Genomic DNA, 23,799 nt, shown 5'->3' with positions numbered 1-23,799 from the left:
CAATGGACTGGAACCATTTTTGAACTCAACCAACATATCATTAAGACAAACATTTTGACAAAGTTACATGAAGATTGGGCATCAAACACTTCTACAGTGTTCAAAAGGTTTTTCTTTTTTTTGACCTAGTGACCTAGTTTTTGACCCAGCATGAACCAGTTTCGAACTCGATCGAGGTATCTATGGGACAAATGTTCTCACCAAGTTTCATGAAGATCGGACAATAAATGTGGCCTCTAGAGTGTTCACAAGGCAAATGTTGACGACGGACACAAAACGCACGACGCACGACGGACAAAAGTCGATCACAATAGCTCACCATGAGCACGTTATGCTCAGGTGAGCTAAAAACTCAGCGAGTCTGACACAAGTACCGCAAGACCATAGAGCAATTGTGGAAGGCAAAACTTCGAACCTACCAACCATATGGCATCAACGAACAGGAATAAGCATTCATGAAACGGCGCGAAAACAACGTTAACGCCGGAAATGCACAACGTCATATCCGTACAAAATAAAACATCTAGAAATAAAAAAAAAAGGCTGCTGATGAAGACCATTGGGTTGAAAGCTTTGGCATGAAATGAATACAGCATTTTTGATTAAATAATACAAGGCTTATAGAGATTCTGTTATATATATATATATCAGATTTTTTATTTAAAATGATGAAAAATGTTGTTTAATGACATATTGATAGTGTTTAAGTGAATTGACCAGGCGCCCAACACCTGTGGCTACTACTAATGACAATTTGTACCCTAACACCAGTTCACTTGAAAATGCGTTGTAAAATGTTAAATTGTGATTTGTCAACTTGTATTCTGTACAATTGTATAGTGTACACTTGTAAGATGCTGACTTGAAGCAGATAACTAAATCCGATTGTTCAACTTAATTGAAAATATTCTACATGCTAATGTAGTTTGTCATCAACTTACTTTCAGATGGATCTATTATCTTTTATTTATTATTATGACTACACTATAAGGTATATGAAGATGTAGAATTTATATATGCATTATCTTCATTTGCAGATTTGTAGTTTAAGAATTTTAATGTTTAAACATTTAAACATTTTGTTGAATTGGAACATGCAACATTGCACACTTTCAATTGTACAAAACAGATACATTGTATTAAAATGTTGCATTTAAAAAATTCTCCGTTAAACAAATGAGCTGAATATTCAACACGTGCAACATTTCCGGTGATGAATAATATTGTCGGTCTTTCCGTTCCATATAATGCCAGTCACATAAGCAATTCACATGCTATTTTTGGTAGAAAAAAAGCATAAACAACAGCACCAGGCTAGGTTGGCGCTAAGGAAAAAAAGTTAGTAGCCAAATCTAGGGGGGTCCGGGAGCATGCCCCCCGGAAATTTTTTTGATCCTAGATCGTCTGTGGTGCGTTTTGGGGCTATTTCATGAGCAAAATGAAGACTGTTTTTTTTTCCTAAAATTAGGTCTTTTTTTGCTTGAAGTTTTTTTCTTCGCTGGTGAACTACTTTTTATGTGTGTGAGACTTACCAAACATCAACAACAACATAAGTATTATAATCAATTTATTAGTATCAACAAGCATTGAAGTAACATATAGCAAAACAATGTTTTATTAAACAGCACATAACTTCATAGTGTGGATCAATCATAATAATATATATGTAGTTCACATATAAATCAGTGAGGCAGTTTTCACATCAGTGTCCGACAAATCCATTGCCCGGAGCCCGGGGGCTACCGAATGTTTTCATCGGGCTACTGAAATTTTCCAGCTGACGCCCGCCGGGCTACTATAAATCTATAAGAGCTGTAGCCCGGTTTATTGACAGACATACGTAGAATAAACACGCTGACCATGTGTTTGTACACTATGTATTGCTTATAATCCGATAACAAAGTGCAATCAATTATCTAATCAGTCACCGATCACTTGCGGTAATGTCTTAAACAGTAACAGTGTATTTTAATCATCCAATCAGAATCAACATTTGTCGTCTGCTAATAATATAATGAGAGCCGGTTGGATAGTTGGCGCACATGATGCAACATCATTTCGCAGTTTGGAATTCTTTGTTAACCGCAACAATGAGTAATAGCGACAACGTTTTTGATGTCGTTAAATATCCAAGGACGCCAAACATTAAATAAATCAAATCAATAGCGGATTCTTCAAAACGGTAACGAAACCGAAAATAAATATTAATGACAACTTTGTGAACGCGGTTAACACCTGCTAATTAGTTTGCATTGTCAATTAATAATTGGATTAATCGACTGTTAATCAATAACCCCATATATGCCCGATTTATATTTTTAAAACCAAATTATGGGTGGGTAATATAGACGATAAGAGTCATAAACACAAACGTTTGAAATTTTCTAAAATGTCAAATGAATTTCGGCATATGGTTCTATTTAAAGATATGATGAAATAAGCTCCCAATCAGGACTGTTGTATTGCAACATGCGTAAATAACCTGCCACGGTTTGCACGCGTTGTGTAAAGCTATTTTAGGTTACAAAATTCTACATTTAAGAAATGAATTTCTTTGTCCTGATAAGAAGCGCGCGAAAATTGGCGTGGGTGTATTTATTTGTAAATAAAAATTTTGAAGCGGGAACAGCATTGAGATCATTTAATTTCCATTAAAAGTTTCGTTGTTTCAACTAAAGTACCGGGGTATCTCGCGAATTATTTGGCATTGACATTTTCTCTTAATAAAATATCATGTAAACACGCTGTATCGTTACCGTTACGCTGTATCAGTTCCTGCACAATTGAAACAATTATTGTATTGTATACTGACTGCACACAAGTGTCGTAACATACGGATGCAATACGTAAATTCGGACAGTACTTAAAGTCGGACACAAGTAAATAAATGATTTAATACTCTTGATTTCTTGAAACTCGGTATTTGTTGTTAAAAAGAGCAATTGCATTGATTAACACCACACGAGTCAATCGTATTGATCATCTAAACGTTTTATTTACGTTTACGACTTAACATGCTGTCCGAATTTAAGTACACATACATGTGCACATACATGTTAATATCTACATGTAGTATATGATTTTCTTTGGTACATTTACATTTAAGTACACGGTGCCTGTATTGTAACATTAATTTACGATATTGACTACTTGCTGTTTTATGTATATGTATGTATACTTATTATGTATATGTTAATGAAGAAATAAAATAAAGATGAAAACCTGCCTCTTATCATTTTGTAGTAAAATTTTATGGGCTACCAAATATTTTTATTGGTAGCCCAGTGGGCTACCTGAAAAATAAGAAATTTGTCGGACACTGCACATGTACATGATTTAAAATAAACAAACCTGATTGATGATCTAGTAATAGTTAAACTTCCCAATGTAATCAATTTAAGTTTTTTTTATGTTCCAGCACATACACAAAATCACATTTACACTATTTTGTTTTATTACCAAACCTTCTGGCCTTTGAAACCGCCCAAACGTCAAAGGCACGTCCAAAGTTGAACTGGTTCATGTCCGAAATGTCAGGCGTGTCAACAGTCATCATCATGAGAGTGTTTACTGTTGAAACATAAAGGCGGTTCCGTTGTTTAGTTTTAATTAAGTTATATCGAGAGAATCCCTGTTCACAGTCCGCACTTGACACGGGTAGAATCAGACACACTTTTATTAGTTTACACACATTGGGATACGCTACTAGCAAGTCTGTGCTATTTAAAGCACTCTCTGCCATGGCACTGAATTTCAATGACTGGAATTTGTCGAACATGTGGAACCGAAATAAGCTCCACTCTGCCAGCAAACTTTTAGAATCAACTGTTAGTGGCGATGCTCCTCTTCTGTAAAATGCAGCGAGCGCACGTATCTCCCTGTCCCCATAAGTGCCCAAAACATCAATGTCAGTTGGCAACTTCTCAGGGTCAAATATGGCAAAGCATGCAATCGTGTCCTTGTCCTGAAACCTCTCAGAAAGATTGTCAAGTAGGGTATCAATGTACCCAGACATGCTTGATTTTGACGTCTCGATTAATGCATCCCAGCACTTGATTGGGCATGTCCGACCTTCAGCGCCGTAATCAAAACCACTTGCGTAGTTATCCGGAAGGCCGTCTATGAAAGCTTTCAGTGAGGGTCCTGGCGATGTCCACATTGCTTTCAGTGCACAGATCGCTGCACTGAGTTGACTGCTTTGCTCTGACACCGTCAAATCCCTACGCTGAAAATTTCGGCTCAGGATACCGAGCACCGTAAGGACGTCCATCATAGCATGTGTTGTGTAAAGGAACCGGTAATCCGATATGAATCGAAGAATTCCACTAGCGACAGGATCCCCGCACTCGGCAACGTCCATTTCCATGCAAGCTACTAACGCCGTATAGTTCTCAATGATGGCCTCGACGGCACCTTCAAACGACAACCAACGCGTTGGGAAAGTCTGCTTAAACTTTCTCTCTGCCATTTCGTACACCTGTTGGATTTTGTTCAATTTAGCCTGATGTTTTGGCGAGTAGTGGTAGTATTTATATACCGTGTTTATCATTGCCTGATACTGCTGCAGGTATTTATTACTATTGGCTGCCTGTCCGCTAGCCAGTGCCAATCGGTGCGCTATGCAGTGAACGCTGAGCATAAGTTCGTTGCGTTCCTTCATTAGTGTGGTAACTCCACCGCGAACACCAGTCATAACACTTGCACCGTCCGTCGTTATGCATGCGATATTGTCCACACTTAAGTTCCTCATTTCGAGAACGCGAATTATTGTCGCGCACAAGTTTGTTGCCGTGCATTCGTCTCCGTTAAGCTCCGTGACTTCCAAAAACTTAGTGTGCGTCTGTCCGCGGAGTTCATATCTCACGTAAAATATCAATGTCTTTTCCGTTGAGACATCTGTCGATTCGTCACACATGACAGAGAATACCCCGCTTTGGCGAATGTCGTCAATCAGTTGCCTCCTAACCACGTCTGCAATCGCATCCTGCATGTCACGCACGCTTTCATGATGCTCATATGGCAGAGACTTGTCAGCCCTCATCATGCTTCCAAATCTAGATACGCTGTGGTGCACAAGAAGTTTGTTCAAGTCACTAATAGCACTCGATGGTTCGTTGCGCTTAGCTAAATAATACAAATTTGTCATAAGTCCTTCTACACCTTCGCGCTCCTTTTCTGCTGCTTTGATTGCCGCCTGTTCAATACTAACGGACGCGTTCTGCGCAGCTAACGCAAACTTGTGGTCGCTGGTGACTGTGTGTTTCTTGATGGCGTCTACCTTCATTTTGTTGCACCCTGAAGTCCATATGTTAATTCTCCCCGCGGACTAGCATATTTGGCAGAACATGAGTTGCTTTGCACAATCAAAGCGTACGAACGGAAATTTTTCCTTCCATTCCCGCTTGAACTTTCGATCCGTAGACGCTATCGGCGGTGCGTTATTTCCTGAAGGCTGTGGCGTATCTTTCGTAACTGTTGAAGTTGCAGCTTGTTGCTCATGTACAATTGTAGATACCGAGGTGCACTGTTGAAAACATTAAAACAAGGTTTAAGCATTCGTTTTATTATCAATAAATGCAACAAATGATCGAAACGACATCTTGCGGATTTACAATATATACACAACAGAATTACGTTGGGATTAAAAACTTATGAAAAAATCGTCCAGAAACTAGTTTATAAACATAATCACTAAACGACAAAACAGACATTGCATGAATGTAACACCTGGTAACAACGATAATTCGCTTTATAATTTTCACAAGGTTGGTTCTGTCGTAAATATTTATTTCAGGGTGTTATTAAACATCCGGACATAATGCAGGTTTTATGGAGAAAATGGTGTACAACCATCCGTTCACTTTGATTTACGAACAAAACATTTTTATTGAGAAATAATACTACAAGAAGACATCAAATTAAATGCATACTTTACCTCATCGTCGCACTTCTGTTTCTTATTAGGTCTAAAAAAATTGATCAGAGACTGCTGACGAGTGCAAGAATCTGCGTTTCTTTTATTTGCATTTTTTTCCGACATTTTGAGAGATCGGCATTAAACGCTGAAATGGAGAACTTCATAGCAGTCACATGATCAATGGCACAACGAAGACGTCACAAAATTCGTGACGTCATTAGATCTTTCTCGACTTATTCACATTTTCACGATTGTGTGTATATCGTATATAAGCTGGAGTGAATAGGAGAGAATATGGCGAAATATGTTATTTTGTTTATGAATAAACATTTAAAACCTGTATGTTTAGGTCATTGATCTCAGTGACGTATATTTGCTAAAATTTAATACTCGGGTTTAAATTTATATTGCCGCGATACCGGGTATTGTTTTTCACAACTTACTCGCCATAAGTAATTAATTGCTCACCAATTGAAATTAACTTCTCAAAACTAACAATTGTTTACAGTAATTAGGTGTGATGATGATGCCCGAGACCGCCTTGAATGTACTGCTTTATTTACCGTTTTTATATTACGTATTAATGCTACAAATGCGATTAATTGTTAAACAACCTGCGATAAACTCTTACTCAGTGACTGACGTCAATCAAAAATAATAGTCACTATGTAACCCCGCCTCCTTAAGCATTCTCGAAACCGATTGGACGTCTAACATCACAGTTCGGCGACTGGAAGGTACCCGAGAATTTCCCATGATGCATCGGTGTCAGCATACATACCTGTGTATTGTGGCTAGAATATACGATACGCGCGTTCGGTTATCTCTTATCAGTGGAATATCTATTACCACCTGGAGTTTTTATGGCGATTACATGTGGAAATCGGTACCGAGTTCTCTTTAAAAGTAGGGAATATTTATATACTTATAGAGAAATGGCAATTTTTTTTGCAATCGCCATTTTCATTCACATTTTAAACTTTAATCGCCAGCTGAAATATTCAATCGCCTTTGGCGATTTTGGCGATCGGAAACGCTAACATAGCCAGGGTGCCAACGCTCGGCTGCGGGTACAGTTTTAAATAAATGAAAGCTTGTTAGAATAAAAAAAAATCTTGGTCACAGTGACCTTGACCTTGGACCTAGTGACCCCAAAATGAGTGTGGTGTGTAGAAGTCATCAAGGTGCAGCTACATATGAAGTTTCAATGTTGTAGGTGGAAGCACTTTCATTTTAGAACCAATGTTCAAAAGGTTAAAATAAGAGGGCCTGAAAGGCCCAAAGTAGCTCCCCCGAGATAACAAGATATTATTGGGACAAATCTTCTGACCAAGTTTCATGAACATTGGAAAATAAATGTGGCCTCTGGAGTGTTAACAAGGCTTTACTATACCCATATAAGGAAAAATACCCCGCCCCTTGGAAGCCATTTTTTCAAGCAAACATAATTATTTTCAAACTCATCCAAGATATCATTGAGCAATCTTCTGACCAAATTTCATGAAGATTGGACAATAAATGTGGCCTCTAGAGTGTAAACAAGGTTTTACTATAACCATATATAGCCATATAAGGAAAAATGCCCCGCTCCCTGGTGGCCATGTTTTTAAAGCAACCAAAACCATTTTCGAACTCATCCAAGATATCATTGGCACAAATCTTCTGACCAAGTTTCATGATGATCAGAAAATAAATTTGACCTCTAGAGTGTTAACAAGGTTTTACTATAGCCATATAAGGAAAATAGCCCCGCCCCGTGGTGGCCATGTTTTTCAACCAACTGGCATCATATTTGAACTCGTCAAAGATATTATTGGGATAAATCTTCTGAAAAAGTTTCTTAAAGATCGGACTATAAATGTGGCCTCTAGAGTGTTAACAAGATTTTACTATAGCCTAATATAGCCATATAAGGAAAAATGTCCCGCACCTTGGCAGCCATGTTTTTCAAGCAAACGTAACCATTTTCGAACTCATGCATAATATCATTAAACAAATATTCTGACCATATTTCATCCAGATTGAACAATAAATGTGGCCTCTAGAGTGTAAACAAGCTTTCACTATAGCCATATAAGGAAAAATGCCCCGACCCTGGCGGCCATGTTTTTCAACCAACCGGCATCATTTTGGAATTCGTCAAAGATATTATGGGGATGAATCTTCTGACCAAGTTTCATGAAGATTGGACAATAAATGTGGCCACTAGAGTGTTAACAAGATTTTACTATAGCCATATACAGAGGTCCAGATAAGATGCGTATTTGCGTAAAATACGCATGAAAAAAAAGAAAATAGGCATGGCTTAAAATTTTGTTGAGTAAAAAAACTCCTGGCTAAATTCGGATTACGCATCGTGTGCAATTTCAATGCGTATTAGCCGTTTATACATGAATATAAGTTCATGTAATCATGACTGGTTCCCGTCATTGTGTCCACACCAGTAAAACGTAGTGACATCGCCATCTATGTACAGAATTTGGTTCCCGACCTAATTTACTTTTCAGTCAGAACGGTATCATTTCATTTTGGCCCACGATAAAGGCTGATGTTGACACAACGGACAGTTCATCTCTTGTGTGGCACTATGGAAAAACCTTTTTCCTTCAAGCACTGCTTAAATGGCAGCCGAAATACACATATATAATAAACAATTTTACGGATACCAACCGCTTTACATTCAGATAACATGACTAAGCACATGTTTAAACTGTTACATATATTAAAATCCGGTTTGCAATCAATGAATCCACTAGAATCATTATGTTATGCGAAAACTTGCTGCTTGCTTGTTTTTCATATGACCGTCACGATCTGTGCCGCCCTGACCGGCAGTCCCTGTCCCGAAAGCGCTTTTCTTTTTGAGACATGTTCCGCAGCGTCTGCATGTGTTCGTGTTTTATTGTCATGTAATTAAAACAAAAATTAATGGCGAGCCAGTTATAAATGGTCGATCCCTATTAAGTTGACATCGTCATTAGTAACACCAGAAATAATTGTACGCCCTATTATTGACATTATATTAAATAAAACAAAAGTGATTGCTTTATTGTGTACAAAACTGCTTGTAATAGCAAGTTAACACTACATGTACAATTTATTATTAATTCTGGTCCTTTGAACATAAATACTCCTTAAAATTATCGGATTTTAATTTTTACTCATCAATTAAAAAATTCATGAGTGAAATACCCCTCGGCTGAAAAAATTATCTGGAGCTCTGGCCATATATAGCCATATAAGGAAAAATGCCCGCCCCATGGCAGCCAAGTTTTTCAAGAAAAGGTTAATATTTTTTTCCTCATCCAAGATATAATTGGGGCAAATCTTCTGAGCAACTTTCATGAAGATCGGAAAATAAATGTGGCCTCTAGAGTGTTAACAAGATTTTACTATAGCCATACAAGGAAAAATGCCTCGCCCCCTGGCGGCCATGTTTTTCAACCAACTGGCATCCTTTTCAAACGCGTCCAAAATATTATTGGGATGAATCTTCTGACCAAGTTTCATGATGATTGAACAATAAATGTGGCCTCTAGAGTGTTAACAAGATTTTACTATAGCCATATATAGCCATATAAGGAAAAATGCCCCGCCCCTTGGCAGCCATGTTTTTCAAGCAAAGGTTTCCATTTTTTATCTCATCCAAGATATGATTGGGACAAATCTTCTGACTAAGTTTCATGACGATCCGAAAATAAATGTAGCCTCTAGATCGTTAACAAGGTTTTACTATAGCCATATAAGGAAAAATGCCCCGCCCCATGGCAGCCATGTTTTTCAACCAACCACCATCATCTTTTTTCGAACTTGTCCAAGATATTATTGGGATGAATTTTCTGACCAAGTTTCATGAAGATCAGAAAATAAATGTGGCCTCTAGAGTGTTAACAAGATTTTACTAAGCCTTATATAGCCATATAAGGAAAAATGCCACGCCCCTTGGCAGCCATGTTTTTCAAGCAAACATTACCATTTTCGAACTCATCCAAGATATCATTGAGTCCAATCTTCAGACCAAATTTCATGAAGATTGAACAATGAATGTGGCCTCTAGAGAGTTAACAAGGCAAATGTTGACGCCGCACAACGCACAACGGATGATGGACAAAAGGCGAACACAAAGCTCACCATGAGCACGTTGTGCTCAGGAAAGCTAAAAATGTTAAGGTTTTACACAGATGACAGACGACACAACACGACATGACGAGCTGGCTATGACAAAGCCTCGAATTTTCTCAGAAAACAGCAGAGCTACTAAAACAAATATTTTTTTTTACTTACATTTGTTTTTTCTTTCATATCTGCAATGGCCTCTTTTAATAATTCAGTATTGCGTTGTCTCTCAGATTCTTGGAGTTTATCAAATGTTTCTTTCTGAAAAGTTAAAAATATGTTAACTTTTTACTATTTATTTAAAATAAAAATACATAAACACAATTTAATGACAAGAGGGCCTGAAAGGCCCAAAGTCACTCACCTGAGATAACAAGATATTATTGGGACAAATCTTCTGACCAAGTTTCACGAAGATCGGAAAATAAATGTGGCTCTAGAGTGTTAACAAGATTTTACTATAGCCATATAAGGAAAAATGCCCCGCCCCTTGGAAGCCATTTTTTTCAAGAAATATAATTATTTTCGAACTCATCCAAGATATCATTGAGACCAATCTTCTGACCAAATTTCATGAAGATTGAAAATAAATGTGGCCTCTAGAGTGCTAACAAGGTTTTACTATAGCCATATATAGCTGTATAAGGAAAAATGCCCCGCCCCTGGTGGCCATGTTTTGAGAGCAACGAAAACCATTTTCGAACTCATCCAAGATAAAATTGGGACAAATCTTCTGACCAAGTTTCATGATGATCGGAAAATAAATGTGACCTCTAGAGTGTTAACAAGGTTTTACTGTAGCCATATAAGGAAAATAGCCCCGCCCCCGTGGTGGCCATGTTTTTCAACCAACCGGCATCATTTTTGAACTCGTCCAAGATATCATTAGGATGAATCTTCTGACCGAGTTTCATGAAGATCAGACAATAAATGTGGCCTCTAGAGTGTTAACAAGATTTTACTAAGCCTTATATAGCCATATAAGGAAAATTACCCTGCCCCTTGGCGGCCATGTTTTTCAAGCAAACGTAACCATTTTGGAACTCATCCAAGATATCATTAAGACAAATCTTCTGACCATATTTCATCAAGATTGAACAATAAATGTGGCCTCTAGAGTGTTAACAAGGTTTTGATATAGCCATATAAGGAAAAATGCCCCGCCCCCTGGCGGCCATGTTTTTCCACCAACCATCATTTCCGAACTAGTCCAAGATATTATTGGGATGAATCTTCTGACCATGTTTCATGAAGATTGGAAATAAATGTGGCCTCTAGAGTGTTTACAAGATTTACAATAGCCATATATAGCCATATAAGGAAAAATGCCCCGCCCCTTGGCAGCCATGTTTTTCAAGCAAAGTTAACCATTTTTGAACTCATTCAAGATATCAGTAGGGCAAATTTTCTGAGCAAGTTTCATGAAGATCGGAAAATAAATGTGGCCTCTAGAGTGTTAACAAGGTTCTACTATAGCCATATAAGGAAAAATGCCCCGCCCCCTGGCGGCCATGTTTTTCAACCAACCGGCAACATTTTCGAACTCGTCCAAGATATTATTAGAATGAATCTTCTAACCAAGTTTCGTGAAGATCAAACAATAAATGTGGCCTTTAGAGTGTTAACAAGAATGTACTATAGCCATAAATAGCCATATAAGGAAAAATGCCCCGCCCCTTGGCAGCCATGTTTTTCAAGCAAAGATTACCATTTTTTTAACTCATCCAAGATATCATTAGAGCAAATCTTCTCAGCAAGTTTCATGAAGATCGAAAAATAAATGTGGCCTCTAGAGTGTTAACAAGGTTTTACTATAGCCATATTAGGAAAAATGCCCCGCTCCCTGGCTGCCATGTTTTTCAACCAACCGACATCATTTTCGAACTCGTTCTAGATATTATTGGTATGAATCTGCTGACCAAGTTTTATGAGGATCGGACAATAAATGTGGCCTCTAGAGTGTTAAAAAGATTTTGCTATAGCCATATAAGAAAAAATGCCCCGCCACTTGGCAGCCATGTTTTTCAAGCAAACATAACCATTTTTGAACTCATCCAAGATATCATTGAGACCAATCTTCTGACCAAATTTCATGAAGATTGGACAATAAATATGGCCTCTAGAGAGTGAACAAGGCAAATGTTGGCGTCGCACAACAGACGACGGACAACGGACAAAAGGCGATCACAAAAGCTCACCATGAGTACGTTGTGCTCAGGTGAGCTAAAAACATATCTTTTACAAATCATCTACTTGCCCTACAGTTCTTTACCTGGTAGTATTATGTATTGGTAACCAGGTATACATGACACACATTTACTGCAAAATATTTAATTAAGACTACCAAATTGATCTTTATCAAAGATAAAAATAAGTAGTTTCAAACTTTTCGAGCAATTGTATACAAACAGCCATATTTTGTTTTTGTTTATAATGATTGATATGAACAAAATAAAAATCAAATAATTAAAAACATGATATGCACAAATAAACTAAAGCAAATGTTGCTCAAATCCCTTAGCACTAAGATAAAGCAGTTTTGTAGATATGAAACCTGCCTTGCTATTTAAAGGTTCTTGATAAAATGTTGAGCATTCTTAAGATCTCCTCAACATACATACCAGTAATTACTGGTTAAACCCAAGAAAAAGGGACACAAGAGGGTCTCAATTTACAAAAGACATTTGCTCCAATCAGGAAAAAACAAAATAAGTTCAAACTTAAGTGAGGCATTTCCTGCTCTATACCAATACCTGCTCCACCAGGAGTGCACGTAAATGCTCGGTCTCTTCTCTCACGCTGCGCGCCAGGGACCGCTGACAGGACTCAGCCTGGGCCTGCACAGCCGCTGCCAGGGAGGCCCGGTACTCCTCCACCACCACCGTCAGGGCCTCGTGACCCGCACAACGCAAACCTTCCAGCTGCTCCCTGTGGGAACTCTTAAACATGGCAAGGACAAGAATCAAGGTTGTCTCCCTTTCACATTTTCTCATTTAGTTTATTTAAAATAGCAGAACTGACCATCCTGTTTTTTATTATACATATTTCTGGCCAAATTTTTAAGTTTGGACAAAATTGCTATTTCTTTAAAACATGTTTTACCTGTTACACATACCATCATAAAAGTAACATTAAAATGCATACTAAAAATACAATTATTGATTTGACACTTTCTTGTTAAAAATTCCATTAAAAAAAATATGATTACAATCCCAAACTCTCAACTGTGCTTTTAAAGTAATTTTTCATGCAAAATGGTAATTATGTTGTTTTTTCTAAATCCCTTTCATATGCAGAAAGCACAATTCATAAATAATATAATTCAGTTTTAAATTGTTTGAATAGTTTTTAATTTCTGTTATAAATTGCATCACAAACTACTAGAGCTTTGTCACAGACGTGACATATACCAACATGCCGCATTGACACAGACTATTTTCATGCTGTCTTCACATAACAAGAGAATCTAATTTATGGCGATTTTTAAGAATTATTATGCCATTATCATTTATGGCCATTTTTGACCTTTTAACTCAAAGTGTGACCTTGACCTTGGAGATATCCACATAATTCTTTTGTGTGACACACCATCCAAAATTAGTGAACAAATGATTTTAAAATGTCACAATGAACGACATAGTTATGGCCCGGACAAGCTCATTTATGGCCATTTTTGACCTTTCAGCTAAGTGTGACCTTGGACTTGGAGATATCGACATAATTCTTTCGCGCGACACACCGTCCAATCATGAATAACAAATATACCAAATGATTTGAAAATCACACAATGAACGACAGAGTTATGACCCGGACAAGCTCAATTATGGCCACTTTGACCTTTGAACTCAAAGTGTGACCTTGACCTTGGAGATATCGACGTAATTCTTTCGCGACACACTGTCCAGTGATGGTGAACAAATGTGCCAAATGATTTTAAAATCTCACAATGAACGGCTTAGTTATGGTCCGGACAAGCTCATTTATGGTCTTTTTTTACCTTTGAACTCAAAGTGTGACCTTGACCTTGGAGATATCAACGTAATTCTTTGGCGCGACACACCGTCCAATGATGGTGAACAAATGTGCCAAATGATATCAAAATCTCACAATGAACAACATAGTTATTGCCTGGACAAGATTTCGGGACAGACCGACATAGTGACTCCTATATAGCCCCCATTACCAATGGGGGTAAAAAAATTGTGATTGTATGTGTTTATATTTAAGATCTAGTGTCTTCCTAACCTTAAAATGTAAGTACATCTATTCATGTTTTGTAAGTGTGAAAAACATGTATAAAGTGAATATTGTTGTGTACTTAGTTTAAAACTTGTGTCCACAATTGTAAAACTAACACATTTTTTTTAAATTTTATGAGCAACATGTTTTGATCCACATGTATTAATTGAAATAATACTGATAATTATGTCATATATACTTGGACTTTTTCAAGATTCTGTCTAGCAGATTCTGCCAAAGCTTCTGCTCTAGCCAAGTCTTCAGCCAGGCGTGCATTTTCCGTCTGCTGTCTCTCTAAATCCTGTTTAAAGTACACATTAAGATAACAAACATGTTTAACAAATAGCACAGCCAGTAATGTACAACAAGGCAGAAGCATGAAACAAAATTGAAATGAAGGGTCAAAGCACATACCTTTGTTTAAAACTGAGGAATGATTGGCCTCGAAAGCTGAATGGTTTCATGTAAAACTCTACTGCACTTTTATTATATTTTACATTTGTTGCTAGTAATTGACTGGAGTGACAAAAATACCTTCGTGCTATAAACCAAACATTACTTTGTGGTCCAGATATTATTCTTATATGTGTTTATGTTGTTTTGTATTGTGCTGTTTTGTGCTGTTTAGGCAATTGGCCACTTGCCTTAAATAAAGGACCAACTAATTGTATATAAATTATATACAATTAGTTCGTCCTTTTTTAAGGCAATGAGAATGCAATACTGTTTCAGCAACTGGAGTTTCACTTCCTTATATACATATAGTACATATCTTTTACATTGTCCACTTTTTGCAACAAGGCAAAATAACTATAGTGTGAGTTCATCTATCAAGGCCGTTTTTGGGTTATATGTGTCTTGTTCTGAGAAAACTGGGCTTATTTCATGTGCGTAAAGTTTCGTCCCAGATTAGCCTGTGCAGTCCGCACAGGCTTATCAGGGACGACACTTTCCGCTTAAATGGTATTTTTAGTTTCAAGTAAGTCCCTCCTTACCAAAAATCAAGTTTAGGCGGAAAGTGTCGTCCCTGATTAGCCTGTGCGGACTGCACAGGCTAATCTGGGATGACACATTACGCACATGCATTATGACCAGCTTTCACAAAACAAGACACATATTGAACTCTTTTGCTCATCCATATGCAGTGAAAATTGTCAATGCAAATTTAAGTTTCAATGTTGTATAAAGTCCAATGTGACTGTTCTGCTCTTTTTAAATGAAATAAGGAATAAATCAAAGTTGTGGTGACAAAGTTATGATAAGCCTGTTTATTGAAAGGAAAAGACATTTAAATGTCACTCATTTATTCTGAACTTTAGGTAAAGAATGAATTGAATTGTCTCTATTGTGTCATTCATAAAAAAAAGATATTTCGCCCGTGCAGGTTTGGTAAAGATTGCATGAAAAGTGAAGTCTTTATTGCGATTGCTCTTCAAATATTCGACAAAGACAAACAAAAAGGTCCCCTATTTGGATTTCCTCATGCTAAGTTGACCTAGTTGGTATTCAACAAGCATTTATTGATATATACAGCATACCTATCAAGTCTAATATTTTCGGACACCCAAAATTCAGAAATAATTGTGTCCCTTCTTTTTCAGACACTAAATATTGCAATAATTGTTTGTGTTTGAAACTAAGAATAATTATGGTAAAAAGTCAAAAAGGTGAACACAATTTTGTTGTTACTTAATACAAACAAAACATTAAAGCGGATAGTGTCAACCTGTTGAATTGATTCCTTTTCTTCCACTGCCCTCTGTAATAGTGAATTGGATTCTGCCTCACCCTGAACACTCTGGTTGTTTGCCACATTCCAGTGAATCTGATTAGCTGATTCCTGCTCATTGGCAGAAATGTCATTGGCTGACACAGGGGCAGCAGCCTCCAGATCTGGCTCCACAGCTGGGGGACCAGTCCTTAGCTGGTTTGCTCCTGAATGCTGATAATTTGAAGCCTCTGTGTGTCCAGAGGCACCAAGCCTAGACATCAAACTCCCAGGAAGGTCAAGGCCACTTATGTCAGGCATCTGAGGGGTTACTAACGGCATTGAGTGTTGTCCAGATGACGCTAGAAAGCTGCCATCTAAAATGTCATTAGCAAAGTTGAAGTCATCTTGGTCATTCTGAAAGAATACAAGTAAACAAACTACAACTTGTGAGCACGAAATAAGTATACTGTGGAAACTACTAAAACCAGGTCCTCCCTAAACTGGAATTGTTTGCAAACAGGACAAATTGTCCTGTCCTATTTTATTTGACACAAGATTCATATGCAAATAATCTCTCTTAAACTGGTATTACCTGCATTCCAAAAACAAGCCTAAATTTAAAGCATAATTGCTTATTGGCAGTTATGAATTAACCCCTCAAAACTGTAATGGTCTTTGTGTTTCACCCCTTCTTCGTAGTGTCTAAAGAGAGTACATTCTGAATTTAAGTTTCATAATGATAATAAGCAAGTATTGAACTGTAAAAATTGCAAATCAATTAAGACATTTATGACAAGGAACACTTTGATCATTCGGGTAATGCATTTTGACCCTTGGAAATAAATTAATTATAAATCTGTCACTTCCATAACAAACATTTATTTGTCTGCACAATAAATGTGGGTGCATGATATATGTAAATTTATTGACAAGTTCGTAAAATTAAATGTTAACTGATATAATAGTGAGGTTTATAATACAAACAAGAGCTGTCTCCACCGGAAGACATATGCCCCCCAAAAACGCTTTTTCGAAACCTAAACCCAGATTTCAAAACCTAAGCGCGCACCCTAAGTTCAAGGTCAAGGGGGTCAAAATTTGTGTGCGTATGGAAAGGCCTTGTCCATATACACATGCATACCAAATATGAAGGTTACATGTACATCTGAAGCAAAATAATAGTTAGGATTTTTTTTAGCACAAACGCAATTTTTTGATGATTCAAGGGCCGTAACTCAGAAGTGCCTGGGTAAATTTGGCTGATTATAGAACATAGCCTAGATTTTATTGCCTTTCACATTTTTATAAAGTTTGGTGAAGATCCGATGATAATTGCTGGAGTTATTGAGCGGAAACTAGAAAAAATCAATTTTTCGATGATTCAAGGGCTGTAACTCAGGAGAGTCTTGGTCAATCCGGCTTATTAACAAATTTGACCTAGATCTTAGATCTTATGACTTTACACATGTTCATGAGGTGTGGCGAAGATCCTATGACATTTGCTGGAGTTATTCAGCGGAAACAAGAAAAACGCTATTTTTCGATGATTCAAGGGCCGTAACTCAAGAGTGTCTGCGTCAATTTGGCCGATTATTGAGCTTGACCTAGATATTATTACCTTTCACATTTTCATGAAGCTTGGTGAAGATCTGATGACAATTGCTCAAGTAAATGAGCGGAAGCGAGAAAAAACCCAATTTTACGATGATTCAAGGGCCGTAACTCAGGAGTGTTTTGGTCAATTTGGCTGATTATCAAACTTGACCTAGATCTTATGACCTTACACATGTTCATGAAGTGTGGCAAAGATCCTATGACATTAGCTCAAATTATTGAGCGGAAAGGAAAAAACCCCGCAATTTTTCGATGATTCAAGGGCTGTTACTCAGGAGTGTCTGGGTCAATTTGGCCGATTATCAAACTTGACCTAACTGCTATTGCCTTACACATTTTCATGAAGTGTGGCGAAGATCCTATGACATTTTCTCGAGTTATTGAGCGGAAACGAGAAAAAAAAAAATTTACGATGATTCAAGGGCCGTAACTCAGGAGTATCAATTTGGCCGATTATCAAACTTGGCCTAGATGTTATTGCCTTACACATTTTTATTGAGTTTAGTGAAGATCTGATGACAATTGCTCGAGTTATTGAGCGGAAACGAGAAAAAAACCAATTTTACAATGATTCAAGGGCCGTAACTTGAGTGTCTGGGTCAATTTGGCCGATTATCAAATTTGACCTAGATGTTATTGCCTTACACATTTTCCATGAAGTTTGGTGAAGATCTGATGACAATTGCTTGACTTATTTAGCGGAAACTAATCCGGACGGACGGACAAACAAACAGACGGACTAACGGACGGTGCGATTTTAATATGCCCCCAGACCCAGGGTTGGTAATGGGGCCATGCCTAGTTGAGATTGACTGCATTGTCATAAGAGAGGTTCAGTATCAAGTAGAAGTGAATCGGTGTAGAAATGAAGAAGTTAATGTAAAATAACCTACAAAAACGAGTGAAAATCTCTGACCGGCCCCATCCCAACCCCCATAACTTTTTACCCAGGGGTCTGATCAAAATTCCAAATAGTGCACTGTTGCACATATGCTCATAGCTACCATGTGTTTAAGTTTGATGGGCTTACTCTGCCATTCACCAATGGCTAAAAATAAGGAAATTTGGCTACAAAAAATTCCATTTGGCTACATGGTTTTCTGCATTATCACCAATGAAATGTCCAAAATAACTAGTGACCTGAAAATCAATAGGGGTCATCTGTGAGTCACGATCAATGTACCTATGAAGTGTCATGATCCTAGGCAAAAGCGTTCTTGAGTTATCATCCGAAAATCATTTTACTATTTCGGGTCACCGTGACCTAGACCTTTGACCTTGTGACCTCAAAATCAATAGGGGTCATCTGCGAGTCATGATCAATCTACCTGTGCAGTTTCATGATCCTATGCATATGCGTTCTTCAGTTATCATCCGAAAACCATTTTACTATTTCGGGTCACCGTGACCTTGACCTTTGACCTAGTGACCTCAAAATCAATAGGGGTCATCTGCGAGTCATGATCAATCTACCCATGAAGTTTCATGATTCTAGGCGTATGCATTCTTGAGTTATCATCCGGAACCCATTTTACTATTTCGGGTCACCATGACCTTGACCTTTGACCTAGTGACCTCAAAATCAATAGGGGTCATCTGCGAGTCATGATCAATCTACCCATGAAGTTTCATGATCCTAGGCGTTTGCATTCTTGAGTTATCATCCGAAGACCATTTTACTATTTCAGGTCACCTTGACCTTGACCTTTGACCTAGTGACCTCAAAATCAATAGGGGTCATCTGCGAGTCATGATCAATCTACCCATGAAGTTTCATGACCCTAGGCGTATGCGTTCTTGAGTTATCATTCGAAAACCATTTTACTATTTCGGGTCACCGTGACCTTGACCTTTGACCTAGTGACCTCAAAATCGCTAGGGGTCATCTGCGAGTCATGATCAATCTACCCATGAAGTTTCATGACCCTAGGCGTATGCGTTCTTGAGTTATCATTCGAAAACCATTTTACTATTTCGGGTCACCGTGACCTTGACCTTTGACCTAGTGACCTCAAAATCGCTAGGGGTCATCTGCGAGTCATGATCAATCTACCCATGAAGTTTCATGATCCTAGGCGTATGCGTTCTTGAGTTATCATTAAAAAACCATTTTACTATTTCGGGTCACCGTGACCTTGACCTTTGACCTAGTGACCTCAAAATCAATAGGGGTCATCTGCAAGTCATGATCAATGTACCTATAAAGTTTCATGATCCTAGGCCCAAGCGTTCTTGAGTTATCGTCTGACAACCACCTGGTGGACGGACCGACCGACAGACCGACCGACAGACTGACATGAGCAAAGCAATATACCCCCTCTTCTTCGAAGGGGGGCATAATAAGTATTAAGACATAAAAAGGTAAATTTGGCTACAGAAAATTTTGAGCCAGAGGTAGCCCTGTTGAAGTAATGTTCAATCAATCACAGTACAGTGAGTCCACTGATGTTGATTTTATACAGTTTTTTCTTTTTTCTAGGTGGATCATTTATATACAATAAAATGCCTATAAACAGAATGAAATAAATCTTAGTGCCATTTCAAACGCTGCCCTGACCTGCTGTCCAGCAGCTCCTTGGTGCTGATAGTCATCCAGAGCGAGGTCAAAGTCCTGTGGTATGCTCGCCTGTGCACTACTTGCAACATCGACAGTGTTTGGTGTGTCCAGATGCTGAGGGAACCGGTTCTGGCTGCACAACAGGTCAGGCTGCACACTCTGGATTCCAGAAACAGCTGAAATAAATTGCTTAGTGTGAAATAGAAATTGGCATGCTTATGATATGCATATGAAAACTTCCAGATCAATAGAAGCAGCTGCAAAGAATATTTGTATGTTTAATGTGTTGGGTATAATTATTTATTGAAATGATGGCGAAAAAGAGTATTAATAATAGCTTAATATATCTTAATTGGGAGTTCGGAAGCTGAGCTCAAGCTGGCTATACAATTAATGAACACATTACACACTTAAAGGCTCTGTATTTGGTTAGTTCATCTAATACAAAATAGAGAATGCTTATAATATGGCACCCAATACATAAATCACATAAGAACATTTGATTTGACTTAAACACTTGACTACTGCTAAGCACACAGACCTGGAGCAAACATGGCCCACAGATTTGGTGCTGCCTGCGCTCCTCTATTCCCTACATCTGGATTTTCCAATGGCTCAGCAGCCTGTAAAAACAATATTACATGTTTAAGGTCACTACAATGAAGATTTCTCTATTGGGAGTCACAATTTTAACATACTGTCCAGAAAAAAAAAAAACTTGCAATCATTTAATAAACCTTTTCATTGTACAATTTGTAATGAGAAGATAAATAATCATTAAATACTAAATGTCAATATAATCGAGTTTTTTTACAAACACAAACTGCTGTTTGATCATATCTCTAGCAAATGTTTAAAATAAAAAAACAAGTCAAGCATTCAATCAGTTGGTATTTCATGGACAAAACATTAAAAAATATACTGAACTGAATACCTCAAATCCTCCAAAGTCCCCAAAATCGTCATCCTGATTGTTATTCTGAAAGACAAAGCTATAACACCTTAAATTTTCATACAGTCTTTCATATTGAGCATGTCATGGAATCGATAATGTTGTTTTCATGAAGAACAAGGCTTTGGTGATGATGTCACATGTATGCGCTCTTAGTATTATGCTTAACTAACATAACTTCGCTTCACAAACAGGTATAATTGCATTTCAAAATCTTACTTTAACTAAAATGTTCCAAATGTATCCATATTCCATACATTTTATTGATCCTCTTCATTAAATATCCACATCAATTGTAAAGTGAAGAAGACGACTGAGCTAGTATAAACACAACACTCTCATTAAAAAGATTTTTTTTTAACTTTCACTTTCTCCAGATTATCAGAAAGTGTTAAAAAATAGGATAAGACTAGTGTGCGCACATCGCGTCAGGTGATGTACACATGATCAGTGAGAATACCCCATTCCAATTGGACGTTTATTCAATAGGTACACAAGTTTATACAGTAATTTATTTGAAAAAGTCGAATGTTTGTGTTTATGAAATTTTTATGTCAGGGCTCTCTCGAACAATCAGGGGAAGCTACCCACATCCCTAATGAGGGGGAATTTTGCCAGGTTTCCGTTTTATGGGGGATTTTTACATACTCTCGCATTACTACATGTTTGAACTATATTTATTGTTGTTGTTTTTTATATAATTGTGAATACTTGACACTCAAATTAAAGGGATCTTTTCACGCTTTGGTAAATTGACAAAATTGAAAAAAATTGTTTCAGATTCGCAAATTTTCGTTTTAGTTATGATATTTGTGAGGAAACAGTAATACTGAACATTTACCATGGTCTAATATAGCCATTATATGCATCTTTTGACGATTTTAAAACCTAAAAATTATAAAGCGTTGCAACGCGAAACGATTGAATAATTTGGAGAGTTCTGTTTTTGTCGTTAAATTTTGTGAAACTACGAAGATTGCTTATATAAGGTATAAAATACTTCAACTGTGTATACTCGGCGGAATAGCTCAGTAGGCTAAAGCGTTTTTACTTCAGGACTCTGGCAGGACTCCAGGGGTCACTGGTTCGAAACCTGGTCCGGGCAATCTGCTTTTCCTTTTTTAAATTTTATTCTTGATTTTTTACTGGAGCTTTTACGATCCAATGTTTACATTTATCGATATAAAGCATTTAATGACTAAGTTAAAAAATGCCAAAATCTGTGAAAAGGCCCCTTTAAGACTATAGTGCAATGAGGAATTATAAAGTGAATGTCAATATAATAAATATTTGCATTTTTTTTGCTTGAGCATTATTTATCTCCCATTTTACATAAATGCATGGTTCTTTATTTTGAAATGGTGAATCATCAGCTTTTTTTTTTTTTTTTTTTATTACCACATTTATATAGCGCCCTTTTTATACTCGAGATGTGTGTTCAAAGGTGCTTTACAGTTTTTCTTTGATCACTGGGTCATAAGTTGTCGGTTAACATCTTGGGGCAGTATGCAGCCACGGCACATTGGCTTATTTCCCTCACAGGTACCCATTTATACACCTGGGTGGAGAGGAGCAGATGTGGGATAAATTTCTTGCTCAAGGAAATTCCTGTGGTCGGGGAGGGTTTGATCCCGGGACCTCTCGATCCCTACGCCAGATTCCTACCATTAGACCACTGCACTATTTTGCATTACTCCTATAAATATGAGGTCGATTTACATCGACCTCATATCGTTTAACGTTATTTTGCAATAGCATCGTTCCGACATGAATTCATGTCGGAAGCTTTAACGGCATCAAATTCATATAACAGCACAGAATAATCATGCAATAAATTATTAAACATAAAATATAAACATTATTTTACTAATTGCATTATAAAAATGTTTATACAAACTTACAAGTAATGATAGTCCAGACCTTAAAACACTACCACTGTTCAAATTCCATATTGTTGCCATATAGCACTGTGTAAATTGAAAGTTGCATAATGTTACCTCATTGGTCGGTTATAAATACATTGTTTCTCTATATATAGTATTCGATTTAGACGAAAATAATAATTTACGTGGAATGTCATATTAGTTTTCCATTATAACTTTGATCTTGCTGTGTGTGTTTATGGACATTATTAATTATGTTATACTATTTTTGTATTTCATTAAGAATTAGAACGTGTAGCCCTTTTTGTTAACTGTTTTTAGCAAACGATTCGCGGCTTAATAAGACACGGAAAATAGTTAAAGCGACACTTTCATTTAAAGGTTTAATGTGAACAATATTAAATGAAACCTTTTTTGGTATTAATATATTTTATTGACATGTTAAATTCGATACTTGAAAAGGTGTTTAGTCTTTAAAAAGATGTCGCTGATATTGTTAATTTCAATAACTGTTAATATGCTTAATGTTGTGTAAGAAATTGAATAGTTTCACTGAGTTTTATTCCCGCCTAAAATCCGATATCGTAAAACGCGCAACGGTTAAGAATAAGGTCTAAATAAGTTTAGGTATTCAGATCTGAATATCAGCAGCTGTGCCAGCTGGGAGCCCCGTTTTGGCTTTAACAACGGCAAGCGAAACAACATACCTTTTTAAGTCTTGCACTTAGACTCCATGATCACAAGTATAGGTCCCTGCTGTGGCGTATGACACCATAGTGTTATTTAGTATTGGTCGGCACAGTATCTGAT

The 23,799-nt window shown here is 37.3% G+C and overlaps 1 protein-coding gene across 2 annotated transcripts in view; it reads right to left on the bottom strand.

Moving 5' to 3' along the window:
- Window positions 1-23,799, bottom strand: part of LOC127841375 (coiled-coil domain-containing protein 91-like) — a 37,588-nt gene that overhangs the window by 11,531 nt on the left and 2,258 nt on the right. The window contains exons 2-8 of one of the 2 annotated variants that reach the window (XM_052370185.1): window positions 21,089-21,133; window positions 20,696-20,777; window positions 20,155-20,330; window positions 15,999-16,397; window positions 14,472-14,573; window positions 12,787-12,972; window positions 10,202-10,294 (exon numbers count right to left, since the gene is read on the bottom strand). In XM_052370185.1, coding sequence (XP_052226145.1) covers window positions 10,202-10,294; window positions 12,787-12,972; window positions 14,472-14,573; window positions 15,999-16,397; window positions 20,155-20,330; window positions 20,696-20,777; window positions 21,089-21,133 — 1,083 coding nt within the window. Of the gene's footprint in view, window positions 1-10,201; window positions 10,295-12,786; window positions 12,973-14,471; window positions 14,574-15,998; window positions 16,398-20,154; window positions 20,331-20,695; window positions 20,778-21,088; window positions 21,147-23,799 lie in introns of both variants that reach the window. The other variant, XM_052370192.1, reaches the window with a different exon arrangement.

The sequence above is a fragment of the Dreissena polymorpha genome, chromosome 1 (genome assembly GCF_020536995.1).
Source record: "Dreissena polymorpha isolate Duluth1 chromosome 1, UMN_Dpol_1.0, whole genome shotgun sequence".
Taxonomy (NCBI): domain Eukaryota; kingdom Metazoa; phylum Mollusca; class Bivalvia; order Myida; family Dreissenidae; genus Dreissena; species Dreissena polymorpha.
Note: the sequence above shows the minus strand (reverse complement) of the source record. Positions and strands in the feature narration are given on the sequence as shown.